Source organism: Myotis davidii, unplaced genomic scaffold (genome assembly GCF_000327345.1).
Source record: "Myotis davidii unplaced genomic scaffold, ASM32734v1 scaffold96, whole genome shotgun sequence".
Taxonomy (NCBI): domain Eukaryota; kingdom Metazoa; phylum Chordata; class Mammalia; order Chiroptera; family Vespertilionidae; genus Myotis; species Myotis davidii.
Genome location: NW_006289416.1, coordinates 5,200,984 through 5,216,194, shown reverse-complemented (window position 1 = coordinate 5,216,194; position 15,211 = coordinate 5,200,984). Strand labels below are relative to the sequence as shown.

The 15,211-nt window shown below is 46.6% G+C and overlaps 1 protein-coding gene across 2 annotated transcripts in view; it reads right to left on the bottom strand.

Moving 5' to 3' along the window:
• Window positions 1-15,211, bottom strand: part of GREB1L (growth regulation by estrogen in breast cancer-like) — a 130,570-nt gene that overhangs the window by 11,291 nt on the left and 104,068 nt on the right. For both annotated transcript variants that reach the window (XM_006761880.2, XM_006761881.2), the window contains 10 exons: window positions 12,385-12,500; window positions 11,532-11,776; window positions 8,415-8,995; window positions 8,109-8,211; window positions 5,354-5,509; window positions 4,902-5,041; window positions 3,887-4,048; window positions 3,554-3,758; window positions 1,392-1,557; window positions 18-245 (listed from right to left, as the gene is read on the bottom strand). In XM_006761880.2, the coding sequence (XP_006761943.1) occupies window positions 18-245; window positions 1,392-1,557; window positions 3,554-3,758; window positions 3,887-4,048; window positions 4,902-5,041; window positions 5,354-5,509; window positions 8,109-8,211; window positions 8,415-8,995; window positions 11,532-11,776; window positions 12,385-12,500 (2,102 nt within the window). The remainder of the gene's footprint in view (window positions 1-17; window positions 246-1,391; window positions 1,558-3,553; window positions 3,759-3,886; window positions 4,049-4,901; window positions 5,042-5,353; window positions 5,510-8,108; window positions 8,212-8,414; window positions 8,996-11,531; window positions 11,777-12,384; window positions 12,501-15,211) is intronic.

The window sequence follows — 15,211 nt, the reverse complement described above, 5'->3', positions numbered from 1 at the left end:
CCCAAGAGCCTGGCTACCTGTTGAAGTCGTACTGCACATTCTGAGTCAGGTCTATGTTGAGGAGAATGAAATCGTGCACGTGGCACCTGGAGAACGGGACCCTCAGACTCTGGGAAGCCAGCTTGCTGCTCCATTTCTGTATACCCAGGATTGCATAGTGGATGATTTTTGGTGTTGCTTCAATGTGCTGTAAGACACTCTTCAAGGACACATTCTTACTGGAAACTCCTGCTTCCATGGGCTGGCTATGAAATGTAAAGTTAGTTTATATAAGTTATCAATAAATATTACTGAAAACAGGGTCATTTATGAAGGGCCAACACTACTACACAGTATTAATATCTGTAATATAATTAGCTCATTTACTTTCTCTTAGCCTGGAATGGAGGAAGGTGTCAAGCCCTGTTTTCATACTGCCAGACTGCTAATTTTAGGAAACTGCCTCTAGGGGCTGGGGTGCATCACTTTAAGACCGAGAAACAAAGCCAGCCCCTGCCTCAAAGTGAATAATGAGCGGTAAGTTACTAGAGTGAGGTAGCCCGAGGTCAGAAGTATACTTCCTAGTTCCGGTAATTATTGTATAATGGAATATTTGAGAACGTCACTGACTTCAAATCCACAAGGACACAAAATCACGACGTTTGAATTGGAAGGGCCTAGAAATCTGGCTGTGTTTCAACGAGGGTGTTATTGACATCTGGGGCCATTTCTTGTGTTGGACTTTCCCATTTTTATTATCCTTCTGGTTCTCATGGACCCCTCACCACTGCCCCAAGAGGAAAACCACTGAGACTGGCCCAACCATAATTTTACAGGTGATGAAATTGAGAAAGGTGAAATAATTTTCCCTTTCATCCAGATAACATGGCAAAGCTGGGGCTAAAAAGCAGCTTCCCTGATTTAGAAGCCAATGACTTTTTTTTTTAATCTTCAGGATATTTGTCCATTGATTTTTAGAGAGAGGGAAAGACAGAGAGAAATATTAATGAGAGAGAAACACATCAATTGGTTGCCTCCTACACGCACCCTGACTAGGTCCCGGGCCAAGGAGAAGCCTGCAACCAAGGTACGGGCCCTTGACCAGAATCAAACCCAGGACCCTTTAGTCCTTAGGGCAACGCTCTCCACTGAGCCAAATCAGCAAGGGCTGGACTTTCTAACCAAAGCATACTCTCAGTAGATTTATAGCTAACCAAAGCCATGATGCAGAAATGGTCCGGGAATTTAATGGCATACTGAATGTCTAAATTTTAAAAAAAATGTACTTCTGAGGGTGGTCTTGTGGATGAACGTTCTGCTCTGGAAAGCTATACCTCTTCTATTTACTTCCATGCATAACTGCAGCCAAGGAGAGGATCTTCTCAATAGGACTGCTCGGGAAGTACCACTACCTGGTCTGCTCCTGAACACTGTGAATGTTCCACAGGACACACGAGTCATCCATCACAACGATGAAAGGCCAGACACACTGGCGTTTAATTCCCAGCTCTTCCAGGCGGTTCCTCTCCAGTTCCAGGTTGTGGTATGACAGCTCCTTAATGAGAAACCTGGCAGCACCTGGAAGGCAACACAAGTACAGCTGCACGTCCTTCACTCAGGAAGCCCCACAGACAGCTCACACTCTCCACAGGCATGCCTGGTCACATGGTGACCACTGTGAGCAGGGTCAACTAGATTTTCAGAGCAAACTTTAGTGTAGGTAAAAATTACAGAAGAAGTCTTTAAAATGCAGACTCCTGGAGCCTAACACCAAAGATTCACTTGAGTAGGTCTGATAAGGGGACAGAAACCAGAGATGTCTGATGATACAGATGATTCATGAACTACACTTTGAGGAATATAGCAAGAATCCAGTTTCCCTGATAGGACAAAGGATGACACAACTGTGAAAAGGCAACCTACAGATTGGGAGAAAATATTTACAAACCATATATCTGCCACATGGAGGAAACTCATTACTAGTCAGTTTCTGAAAGTCATGATAAGAGGCTCTGTCTCAGAAGCAGTCTCTCACCTGTCCTGCACTAGGGATAGCCAGAGCCTGCGGCTAGTGAGTATGCCGCTTACACTAATGTGTTCCCTGCTTTAGAGAACTTTAGGAAATTGGTAGCATCATCTCTGAAGATGATTCTGGAAACTGGCATTTTTTTCCCTAGTTTTTTCTTCTTTGCAAGAGGCTGTGTGGTATAGTGAGTAGTAGAAAAGACTGGAGCCAAGCTGCCTAGGTTTGAATCCTGATTCCACCACTTTCCAACTTTGACAATGAACAAATTAACTCTCCTGTGATTTGGCTTCTCCACCTGTAAGAAGGCAATGATAGCATCTACTTCGTGAATTGCATGGTGCTTGGGATAGTGCCTAGCATGTACTAAGTACTCAATGAATGATAGCAGTTAAGATGATTGTCAAGCCAGTCAGAGAAAGACAAATACCACATGATCTTACTTATATGTGGAATCTAATGAACAAAATAAGCTGATGAATAAAATAGGTCCAGAGGCATGGATGTATGTAACAAGTTGACACATCTCAGAGGGGTGAGGGGGTGAGAAGAGATTAGCCAAAAAACTTATATACATATATGCATAGCCCATGGACACAGATAATAGTGTGGTGAAGTCCTGGGGTGGGCAGGGGATAGTGGAGGAGTGCAAAGAGGGGGGAGTAGGGGATATCTGCAATATTGTCAACAATAAAAAATATATATTAAAGATGATTATCACCAGGCATTAGCCAAATTTTATGAATGGCCCAAGGGAGACCCTGGAAAGGAGGACCATGTAGATTTAGGGAAACTTCTCGGGTCTCATTTGCTGTTCACTCCAGGTCTGAGCTGGATGTTCTTACTTCCCTCAAAAGTGTCAATTAGCGGCTCTTGATCCTCAGCCCTTCTGAGACTCTGCACTAAGTCAGACACCCACAGTAGCGGGTCAGAAAAATGATTAAGAACTACGATGTGAGAAGTGACCAGACAGTACTGCTCTAAACTACTGATCCAGTTTGAGGTAAATGGAGGCATTCTAGATTTCTCCAGTGCCTCCCTCAACCACCCTGTCACACTCAGCAACCAAGTGCCCTCTCCTTGGAGGAAATCAGCCCATTGCTCTTAAACCCTGTGGGGAAAGGCAGGAAAGATGTCTTCCAGGCACTGTAAAGGTGACTGCCACAGTTCCTGGTTGTATAGAACCCCCTAGAACTTGCTATGCACCTTAAAAATGATTAGGGACCCCTTTGGGCACCCCTTCAGATGCCTCCAGACTACCCTTCTCACTGTCACACTCCTGCTGCTGGTATGCCCTCCCAGGAACCTCTACTACCTCAAGCCCTCCCCAGGGCGCTCAATACACCAGTGACTTCTTTAATTACTAGTACTCAGAAGTGAAAAGTTCTGCAAAACTGCAGATACAGGAAAAATAAACATTTAAAGAGGAGTAGAAGTCCTTTGGTCAGGAGAGCAGGACACTTTCCAGAGGCAGGGGAACCTCTGAAAGTTTCACACCCAGGGAATGGAGCTTATGGTTCAGCCCTGCTCCCTATCCCAGGGGGCCCTTACCCACGCCTGCGTTATTGAACGTGCCGGGAAGCACAAGCATGATGTGGTTGGGCCAGTACTTGCGGTACAGCGGCATCTCATATTCTTTGACCACTAGAAGATGCAGGTGGCTGATGCCCTCCATGGCGTGAAAAAGGTTTAGGAGTCCATGCTCATGGCGACCACTGGAAGGAGTGAAAATAGGGCTCTTGACCGCATTCAAATTCTGTTGAAAGAAAAAAACAAAAACAAAAACCAGAGGCCAAAAAGGGAAATTAAAACCCTTAGATTTAAGAAGCTTCGAGAACCCGATCTAGTACCTGATAGTCCTCGTGTCCAGATACTATCACCCACCTTGTCTGAAACCAGGGGCAGTCGCATGCTCTCCAGGTGTTTGCCCTGATTGCTGAAGACAAAATGACTCTCTTTGGATTTGGGAATGATGAAATAGAGCTGCACCTCTTCTCCCAGCATGGAGGAAGAGAACGTGAACGCGTGAAGGGTGGAGTCAGACATCTACATTTGCAAAGAAAGAAAGGAATGTAAGCTCACAGTTGACAGACTTCGAGGCCACGTGTTAAGGTTGTTATTGAGAACATACACCTGCCACAGAACCTGGCCGTGGACAGGGCTGGAAAGGCAAATACTTCATCTTCGGTAGCTGCCGCTGGTATGAGTGTCAAGCATCTTGCCTCTACATAGCCTGTCTGTGGATGGCTTGGCACTGTCTTTGCAACCCCAAATAGGCACTGGATACTACCCTCACTTGCTGCTTTTCCCATCATTTGTACTTAAAGATGCTCTGGCAGAAAACAGATACTATGGGGCACCGGGTACCGGCTCACCTGTGTTCCTCCGTTTCAGTTCTTTCTAAATAAAAGGGTAAACACTGACTCCTCTGTATGCCTCGTGGTCAAAACCATCCCATGCTAGAAATAAGGATATGATTAGGTTGGTGCAAATCAACAAACTTGTTTACTGCTTCAAGGGGCTGCCAGATAGATTTGTTAGATAATAGCACCATGTTCATCAACAACCGAAAGGGGGTTTTCACTAAATATGTCATAACATCCAGTTTCTTCAGCATCAGTTTTTTTTCAGTGTCTCAGCTATTTTCTGACACGTGACCATTTTGATGAAGTGACTTAAGACACTAAAATTTAGTTTATTTCCCTCTCTTGCCACCCCCAGCCACATTCCTAAAAAGCCCCAAGTAATTTTAATCAATTGCTTCATGCACCGTGCTCACAAAGACGGGCTCCATTTCATAAATGAGCATCCTTAAAGGAGGGCTGAAAAGGGGAACCTTAGTTTTCACCCCTTAAACATGAAGTCACGCTAGGTAGCAGGCAACGGGGAAGGGCTGCACCTGGGAGGCAGAGGTGAAGTCCATGTACTGGTGGCACTGCTCGCAGTGGTGGAAGGTGTTGTAGGCCGCGTACTTGGTCAGCATCATAGACACAGTTTCTCGTTTCCTGGGCTCTTCAGTTCTGGATTCCTTTATTGCTTCTGTGTACAAAGGGGCAGAAAACCTTCCCATGATATGCATGAAGCCCCTATGCCTGGGAGAAAGTCCCTGGCTCCCTGAAAGGGTTTTTCCAAGGATTCTAGAATTTACACTCTGAGAAGCAGGTATGAAAAGTAAAAGGTGATGTGTGTGTGTGTGTGTGTGTGTGTGTGTGTGTGTGTGTAAGGGCAGAGAAATGCGGAAAGGAGACTTACATAAGCTGCTCTCAAAGATTAAACTGCCTCGGGCCTCCTGCCCGACTTAGGTTCCCCTTGACCTTCAGAGGAGATAAGCCTGGCTCTGCTTGCACTGACCTTGTTTGACCCCTGCTAGCTTCTCCGTGTATACCAGGCTCATCAGACTGAACTTAGGATCATGCACGCTGATGTCAAAGGGCATTTTACTGAAGCTCTCGATGTCGGGCCAGGGCTCTCCCTCGGACTGGCTCACTCCGCTGCTTTCACTGTGATCTAGGACAAGAAGAAAGAAAGCGTGCAGAGCAGGCAGATGGCCCAGCCTCCCTTCCCAGTGTCAGGGACAGATACATATATGCATTATAAACTCCAATGGGTGGACAAAGGCATTTCTGGAAAATGAGCTCCCATTCCAAGGTGGAGGGAACCAGAACTGTCCCTTCATACCCATGCTGGGAGGGACGCCTGCCCTGACTGGCCCCCAACATTAGCCTCTAAACATTTGGTCCATATCTATGAGATCAACTAGTCTCCCACGTGAGCTCATTAAATTGCTCTAAAAGCTTGTTTAATTTTGGATGATCTAAGTTCTTATAGAGTGTTAGTTGTGGGGTTTTTAGAGACCGACAGTCTGCGTATGAGACTTCAGGGATGTGCTGAGCAAGGTTCCCAATGTCTGCTTCATATCAGAATTGTGGGGAAGCTGTAAAAATCCCGGTGTTGAGGCTACACCCCCTCCCATCGCCTTTATCACCAGGCACCTGTGGGGGCTTAAAGCTCTACTCAGGTCCCATATGCAGTCAAGGTTGAGTAGCCCAGGGTTTGAGTTCAGCTGCTGCCCCTTACTACTCACACCTGCAGGCGCCGACCTTAACACTCACAGTTCCCTGATTGTTGTAAGAGTTCCAGATGGTGTGTTTAAAGTGTCAGACACTGGTAGGCACGTGGTGGGTATGCAGCAGATGATATTTATTGTTATTAATAAAATTTGTAAGATCAACCCTAACCAGCTTGGCTCAGTGGATAGAGCGTCGGCCTGCAGACTTAAGGGTCCCAGGTTCGATTCCGGTCAAGGGCATGTACCTTGGTTGCAGGTACATCCCCAGTAGGGGGTGTGCAAGAGGCAGCTGATCGATGTTTCTCTGTCATCGATGTTTCTAACTCTATCTCTCTCCCTTCCTCACTGTAAAAGATTAATAAAATATATTTTAAAGAATCTTGTAAGATCAAAGCTTGACAACTTTCAAAAGGAGAAAGGAAGAAACTTAAAAAAAAGTCTGGAGGGGTGGGGGAGCAAAGGGGGGATAAGGACGCATATGTAATACCTTAATCAATAAAGAAAAAATTAATTAAAAAAAGTCTAGAGATGAGAAGTACAGCACTTATCTTTTTAACATGATGCTGCTTATTTTTCTATCCTTGGGCTGAAGTTTGCATTTTATTTAAAAGCTAAAGCTCATTCTGGTTTTTAAAAAAGGGGTCACTTTGCCTCTCCAAGCACTGTCACATCCATCACACTGAAATGAGGGAGAAGGAATAAAGCCAAATCAACAGCACTTCTTGCTACAAAGGCCAGGCTCGAGGGTCATGGGCTGTGCAGACTGTCTCACAGTTCATTGCACAGATTTGGGATCTGAGGAGAAAATTAAGGGTATCGCTGTCTGTGGTGCCAAGGGCCTTGTGGGAAAGTTGGCAGATGGAGGGTTCCTCCAGGTTGGTTTGGTCCCAGCCCCCTCCAGGCGGCCGAGGGGAGGGTGTTCTGAGGCCAACCGGGAGCTCTGGGTCCCTTCTAAGGTGGGCCTGGTGCAGCTCAGCTGGGGACACAAGGAGATGTGGCTGTGACCATGGGACTGTGTGCGTCTGGAATCATGCATATGAGCTGGTAATGATATAGGGCCAAAGTGATATTAAAATGATTAAATATGACTGATTTTACCTAGTCTTGCTCTGGACTAAACTAGTCCCTTGGGCTTGTCACAGAACAGGTCAACTATTTAGAAAAAGCAAGTGAGGTGAGATCTCCAAGGCTAATCTGATAGAAGACGCCAGGGCCTTTCCCTCCTCACTTGAGAACTTCTACCTCATTACCTCTACTTACTACCTCCAGTGTCTCTCCCCTCTTATCCCCCATCTCCCCCCGCCCCCCCATTTCCATCCAGCACAGTCAGTCATTCTGAGATGTGAAGCCAGATTCAAGTCCACCCTATCCTTAGCCACAAGCTAATGCTGGCTGAGCCCTGCTCACACCAGTTTTGGGATGGGCTACAGAGCAGGACTGTCCCACAAGTGCCAGCCGGGAGAGTGCTGGGAAGGGGGCACAGCTGGGATGATCTTACTGAAAACCAGCCCCCACAGCCCTGATAGGCATGAGCCCCTGTGTGTCACTGCAAACGTGAAGGGGTTTGTTCATGGCTCAGGCTTCTGCTGCACACGGAAGTTTTCATTTCATGAGAGTAATTAACCCATATACCTTCCATCAGAGCCTGCGGTTAACACAGAAGATACACTGACTCACCAGCAAAGCCCTAGGATCCAGAATATAAAACATGCCCAGACCATTAAGCTCAGCACACAACTGAATTTTAAACCTAAATGATTTCACCACCTAAGCAATTAATCAACCAGAGCTTCATAAAATGCCTTTTTACCCAGCATCTGGCTGCATCCTGAGATGGGGAGGCTCAAGGAAGGGGAAGACTCCGCTGCTGAGCGCAAGAAGCTAGAGCACAGCCACCGTTTACTCATACCCACTTGCCGGCCCGTTGCCTTGGCTCTCACAGGATCCCTGCACACGGGTCCAGGAGAAATCCCAGGAGGTAAAGAAAGCTCCTAACGTCCCATCTCTCGCCCCTGCCCGCCCAGGTTCAGAACTCACCTGTGTTGATCTCTCCCTCGTCATACACATCCACCTCCAGGAGCCTGATGAGCATGCGGAAGAGGATCCTAAGGAACTGCAGATAGGAGCCTGTCTTCCCCACCTGGTGGAAATGGTTTTAAATGGGGAGAGAGGGAAGGAAAAGCGGTTTCACACCTGGGCTCTTCGTGTCTCCTGTTCCGAGAGCCCTGGATGAGGTCCTCATTGTTCTGGGTCACACCCCTCTCCTTCTGCCCCCGAGAGTGTCCCTGGCTTCTTTCCTTCTTGGGGACCCCAGCTTAGGACAGGGTCTGGTCCCGGTCCTACCTGGGGGGGCCCAGTCAGCAGCAGCCGTCGGGGGTGGCAGGCCCGGGCGCCGGAGTTGGGGTCGGGCTGGTTGCTGTAGTCGGCGTGGTGCTGCCGAGCCGAGGTCCACTGCCTGTAGTAGAGGGACTGCTCCTCGCTGCCCATGTCCTTGTGCAGGAGCGGCCGCAGGGAGCTCACCCAGGCCACGTCGGCGTGGGGCAGCAGGGATGCGGAGGACGGCAGCTTGCCTCCCCTCTGGGAGCCCAGGAGGCTGTAGGCTGCTTTGGACAGGATCACTATTGGGGGCAGGGTGGCGTGCAAGCCCCTACAACCGTGAACAGGCCCAGCGGGCCACGGGAGAGCCCGGGGACCCGAGGAGGAGGAGGATGACGATGAAGGCTTGGAGGTGGTGCTGCTCGCCATCTGGGGGCCCAGGGAATCACACTCCTGCTTCAGGGTCTCCCCAGCTCCCGCTGTGCCTGCAGAGACCCCTTCCTCCAGCCCCGTGCTGTTGGCTGGGCTCTGGAAGCTGGGGGTCAGGGGCTGCTTCTGGGACTTGTCCGCGGTACTGGAAGAGCTCACCCCATTCTCCATGATGGAACCTGAAAGCAGATGGACAGAGGCCACCCTGTGACTGATGCCAGGTCTCCTGGCACCTTCGGGAAGAAGGGCAAGTCCAGGAAACCAGGCTCTGGGCTCCAACTCCAGAAACTATGCTAGAAATTTTCCTCTTGCCCTCCCTCCGCACGCTTCTTCCGCTCCCCTGCCCTGGCTCAGCGTGGGATTGGCCAATGGGAGACACTGGCTGGAAACTGGTTGTTTATTCCCTAGCTCGCCCCAGCAGGGTCTCCAGGGTGGGCAGCCTTTCTCCATAAGGGCTGCGGCCCTGTCACGCTGGCTCCTCTGGCTTCTTCAGGCCCAGCAGGGGTCAGGGCACCCTGGGGTTACCTGTATCCCAATAGCCCATTATTGAACGTTCCTCAATTACCTCATTTGGATGTGCTCTCTGATTCACTCCAGAACACTGACCACTGCAGGCGCCACATTCCAGTTCTGCTCAAGTGGCACCGCCACCTCCTGGGGCCTGAGGACCTCACCCTCCTGGCTGTGGACAACCTCCCCAGCTGTGGCCATTTCCATGGACGCCCAAACCGGTGCGGGAAAGCCTCCATGGGAAGGAGGATGGAAGCATAGTCTACTCCTAATGAGGTGCTGCTCTCACCCAGAGGCCCCTGCACATTTGGCCAATTCACTAAAATGTGTTTTCCCTCTAACAGGGCAGCCACTCTTTGGATTGAGGACACACCTAAAGCTCATTGCATTTAGGACTGAGGCCCTCTCTGGGCTCAGATCCGTGCTTCCCAGGCATGTAGGTCAAATCCAACCTTGGGAGATTCTAGATCAGCGGTTCTCAACCTGTGGGTCGCGACCCCTTTGGCGGTCGAACGACCCTTTCACGGGAGTTGCCTAAGACCATCCTGCATACCAGATATTTACATTACAATTCATAACAGTAGCAACATTACAGTTATGAAGCAGCAACAAAAATAATTTTATGGTTGGGTCACAACCTGAGGAGCTGTATTTAAAGGGCCAGAAGGTTGAGAACCACGGTTCTAGAGGAACACCAGGAACTGGAGGTTATTGCAATCAAGTCACTCCACTTGCTCATCTGGCTTTTTTGTCTTTCCATGTTGTTTGAGAGCATGCCTTTCTGTCATCGCCCTGACCTTCAGAGTCCACATGTCTGCGCACTTTGAGCAGTGAGCCTTCCCGAGGACTCTTGGAGTTGGCCCAGGGTTGAGGGATGTGTGCTCAGTGGTGTGAGCACAGCCTGCATGTCAGGTTGTCCTCAAAGGGAGGGAAATTCTAAATAGCAGAAGGCAAACCGTTACCTTTGTGTGAGTTAATCAGAGCAAGGCCAAGACTATGTGAGCCTTGTGGGACGGTTCTGGCAGTCGGGGCAAGGAGGGGATCTGATTAAAGAGCCGCAGGAAGGAAGGCGAAGTCTCCTCCGCTGATGCTGGCATCCCAAAGCTTCTTGATGGGACAGCCGTCCTCCCTCTGTTACCCTTTCCTCTCCTTGCCCTTATTCTGAACTAGTCTCAGAAAGAAACCTGGGGAGCCTTTAGTGGAGGGGCAGGAGGTACAGCTCTGGCCCCTGGGGAGCAGCTGAGCCCACCCAGTAGGACAGTCCTCCAGCTCTTCAGGCTGATGGTCACCATTGAAAGAGAAAACCCCACCAAGAGCAGCCTTTTCAGTTCCCACAGGGAGCCATCTAACAGCTACAGGGTGAACAGAAAGACCAGCGCTGCTTTCGGACACACAGTGGTGTGTGTGTTTGCGTGCCTATCACAGTGACGGATGGAGGAAGGGAAGCGGGGACAGAGGAACAGGACTGGTTACCTCTGGCAGGGGCTTTTCATTTCTCCTCTCTCCTCTCTGTTTTGTTACATGCTCCAAGTTTTCTATGTTAAGTATTATTACTTTCAGAGTCAGAAACAAATGGAAATACAGTCGTATTTGCTATAATGCAATTTATCAGAAGAAAACGCACGTGGAGCACTGCCATATAGGCCATATGCTAATGCTGCAAGAGAGGGGCTGGCCGGCTGCACGGTGGGCCATCAGTCAGCCAGTGGCCTCAGAGTAGCTTTCAGGATACAAACACTTGCCATTAAGTACTTAGAAAAGTCATCCATCCATCCATCCATCCATCCATCCATCCATCCGTTCATTCTTTCAAACACTTTGTGCCAGGTACTAAGCCAACTAACGCAAACTTACAGCTTCAGGGTCTGGAAGGAAGAGAGGGCCTCTGTGCAAATACCTGATCCACAGTATCCATGAGATCATTAGGGTAGGAGAGACCAGGGGAAATGTGCAGACTAAGGTTGATAAAATTTACTCACTCTATTTAGCCTATTACCAAGTTTGTCATTAAATGTTTACCCATAGAATTTTGTGGCTGTTCAAGAGTCATGCTTTCTAAGTTTCTCTCCTAGGAAACAGGTCGGGATGGGATGCCTGAGCCACAGAAGACTCTGAAAACCTTGAGGGGTGTCAGTAGATGCCTCTGTCTTCCCTCCCTTCTCACTTCCCTTCCTGATCCTTCGAAAGAGAAAAGAGAGTACTGACCCGAGGTTCCAGTGATGGCACTGCTGTTGCTCTGGGGCCTCTCCAGATCCATCAGCAGTTCATCCGAGTCATTCTCGCTGGCGGTGGCTCTCTCCTGCTCCTTCCCGCTCAGGTCCAGGGCAACAGTGGACCCCCGGATGACCTCTTTCGAGACATAGCAGCATGCCAGACCCACCTCCTGCTCCAGGGCTGTGCGAGTTAAATAGCTTGAGTCAATTAAGCGGAGGTCACAGTACTTCAAAGACCTGCACAAAAGTAATGATGTTTTTGGTGAGACCATCTGCTTTGTGTGCAGCGTTGGTGTATGTCTGGATAGCTGGATGTCTCCCAGAAGCTAAAGTCATGGGTTTCAGTGCCAGGTAAACCTTGATCTAAACCTCAGCTCTGCCACCTCCTAGCTGTTATGACTTCACCTTAGTCACTTCATTTTATCCAACTGTAAAACGGATTAACAGTGCCTGGCTAATATGATTTTTGTAATGAATGAATGACAGGACACATATAAGGCATTTAAGGTGATACATTACACAGTAAGCATTCAGTTACACCAATCTGAAGGCCTTAGATCCTTGAAGGGGCTGGGGACAGCAGATTAAGAGACTTCATCCACAAAGAAATCCTGATTTCGGGTAGGTGCCTTTCCTCTCTTCCTCTCTGGCTGCCCTGCTTTAATGAATAAACATTTCTCACTATGGCTATCTTCCATTCCCAACATTGCTAGGTGATCTCTGGAAAGTCAAAAGAAGGAATCAAAGAAAGCTTTATTTCTTATATCCCTGAAAACAATTCTATTTTCACTTGCCAAATGAATGAGATGGTTAAACATCAGCTGGGCAACTCAAAAAAAATGTACCTGGGAAAGGTTTCTCCAAGAGGATCTTTGCCAGTTAATATCACAATACAAGGCAGACCTTCTAAGTCTTGGTATGTCCGAGGGATCCATTCTTCAAGTTCATTTCCTCTCCAGGTCTGTAGAAAGGGGCCCGCATGATAAAATTAAAACCCCTTACTTAAATTTCCACCTTTTTAAAAATTTCTAGGTCCAGATTTATTAGTGCACATCTGTGCTTCCAAATGACTTCCAGTAAGTATGGGTACACATTTTAATTGCTACCAAAAAGCACACACAGTACACACTAGAAGAATGTGGCCTTTAGTTTTATCTCAATAGGATGAAACAGGAGATCTTGGTATGCATCATGCATTAGCCACACAGGCCAAAGAAATGATGTGAAATATCCCACAAACCTTACAGAAAAAACCTGGTTAAAATACCCAACTCAAGGCTCTTAAACTCACATTCTTCATAGAATGAACAGATTCTGGGGCTGATTGAAAGAGAGAGTTTCAGCCCAGCTGGCATGGCTCAGTGGTTGAGCGTCAACCTAAGAAAAAGGAGGTCATGGTTTGATTCCCGGTCAGGGGCACATGCCCGGGTTGTGGGCTTGATCCCCAGTGTGGGGCATGCAGGAGGCAGCCAATCAATGATTCTCTCTCATCATTGATGTTTCTCTCTCTCTCTCCCTTCCCTTTCTCTCTGAAATCAATAAAAATATATTTTAAAAAAAAGAAAAGGACAGTGTCAGTAGTGAGTGACTAAGAAATTAGTCTCAACAAAACCCCATTGAAACAGAAATTTTCACCAAGAAAATCATGAAGTGAGCCACCTCTGATAGTCGTTTTCCCTTTCTCCCTTTATTGACTTTGAAAATAACCCACAAGTAATACTTGGCTTTCGGCTCCAAAAAGTCTTTCTCAAGAAGGCTAAAAATAGAACCAAACCTGTGCCAACAAAAAGCCTGTCCCTTCCTTGGAAGAGTAATGCAATTAGCTCATGACCTTACATAGAGTCTATTAAGCATCAGCTTCGCATATACACCAACACATTTGTACATGTACACACATGTTTATCTATAATAAATGGAATGTGCCAAAACCGGTTTGGCTCAGTGGATAGAGCATCGGCCTGCGGACTGAAGGGTCCCGGGTTCGATTCCGGTCAAGGGCGTGTGCCTGGGTTGCGGGCACTTCCCCAGTGGGGGATGTGCAGGAGGCAGCTGATCGATGTTTCTCTCTCGTCGATGTTTCTGGCTCTCTATCTCTCTCCCTTCCTCTCTGTAAAAAAATCAATAAAATATATTTTTAAAAAAATAGATGGACTGTAACTCTTGAAAACATGAATATATCAATGAATGAAAAAAATCTCACTAACTTGAAAGATGTTCAAAAGTGAAAACATCTTACATTTTTAATATTTCCTACAACTTTTGTGATATTATACTATGTTAGTACAGTTTTGGTAATATTATATTTAAAATCTTTTTTTCTTGAAATATTAATGTTTATTGTATGTAAATGGCTAATTATTTTGTATTTACAATCTGGTAATAGATTTATCTTGTATATTGGAAAAAAAAGATCTTACAGATTCTTCTAATTTAGAGCCGAAAAAATAGAGCATCTTTTATGTACATAAGGTGGTTTCTACCTTTTATAAAGTACGTAGCATCTGACTATGCTTTATACCAGCTTTCTAGCCTGAGTTATTATAAGAAATAAACTGACACTTCTGATAATGGTTGGGAACAAGGACTAAGAAGTGAGGTGTTAAGTAATGCATGAAATGTTATTTAAAAATAGATGGGTACTTCCTTTGCTAAACACAACATGGGATAAAAAGAAACGTAAAAAGCAAGAAATAATCTGATAAAAAATTTGTTGATGTCTAGAAATACCAGTCTTTAGAAATAAATGTACTAACAATTATTCAAATGAAATGTATATGCTTTGTGAAACTGGAAGAACTGTAACCTCGTTGCCAAATCTTTTATCATATATTTGCATACTAAGGGGAAATCGGTGGATCTACATAACTTCACAAGTTTGAGAAACTTTTCATGTCCTAGAAAAATCAATCTATCAGAATTTTTTTCAAACATTAGAAGAAAGGTCTTTACAAAAATTCACTTTTCCATACATTTTCATGTGAAAGGGAACCATGACTTTACCTGATTTATAGCAAATAATTCTTCAGATAGGAAACATTTTATGTACAGCCATCCCACTGGACTCATGATTTCCCTGACACTGGGGTTCTCCCTGAATATATTTTATCTCCCAGAAACCATCCATAGACCATGGTTCCACCAAGAATAATGAGGTCAGGTTACAATGATGGGATAACAGGTGTTATATTTTACTACAAAAGATGTATTTTCAAAAGATTAAACAAATCTTGCTTTTACTCTTGACTAGTCAGAGCTAGCCAAACCACTATACAATGCCTTTCTGTCACGTGGCTACTCCTGATGAATGGTGGCTGCAGGTCTTAGATACTAGTAGACTGACCCCCGCCCAGGCTGATGTCACTGCAGAGGCATTTAAGACAACACAGAAGACTGGGTGAGCACTGAGTTCAAGGAAAATATGGGGTTCAAAGCCAAGGAAACCTAATGAATGCTTCACAGGCAGAATGCTTCTGCAGGAACTGACTGAGATCTAAACCCCGTACCCTTCCAAAGTGCTTGTAATCACTTCTAAGTTAACCACAATCCATGAAGGATAATTGGAAGGAAGCACAAAAACAAGACCATCTAATAAAAGAAGAGGCACTGGATTTTACCCAAGGCCAGAGAAAAAAAGCAGAGCCACGGCGTCGCCACAACAGCAAAGGATTAAAA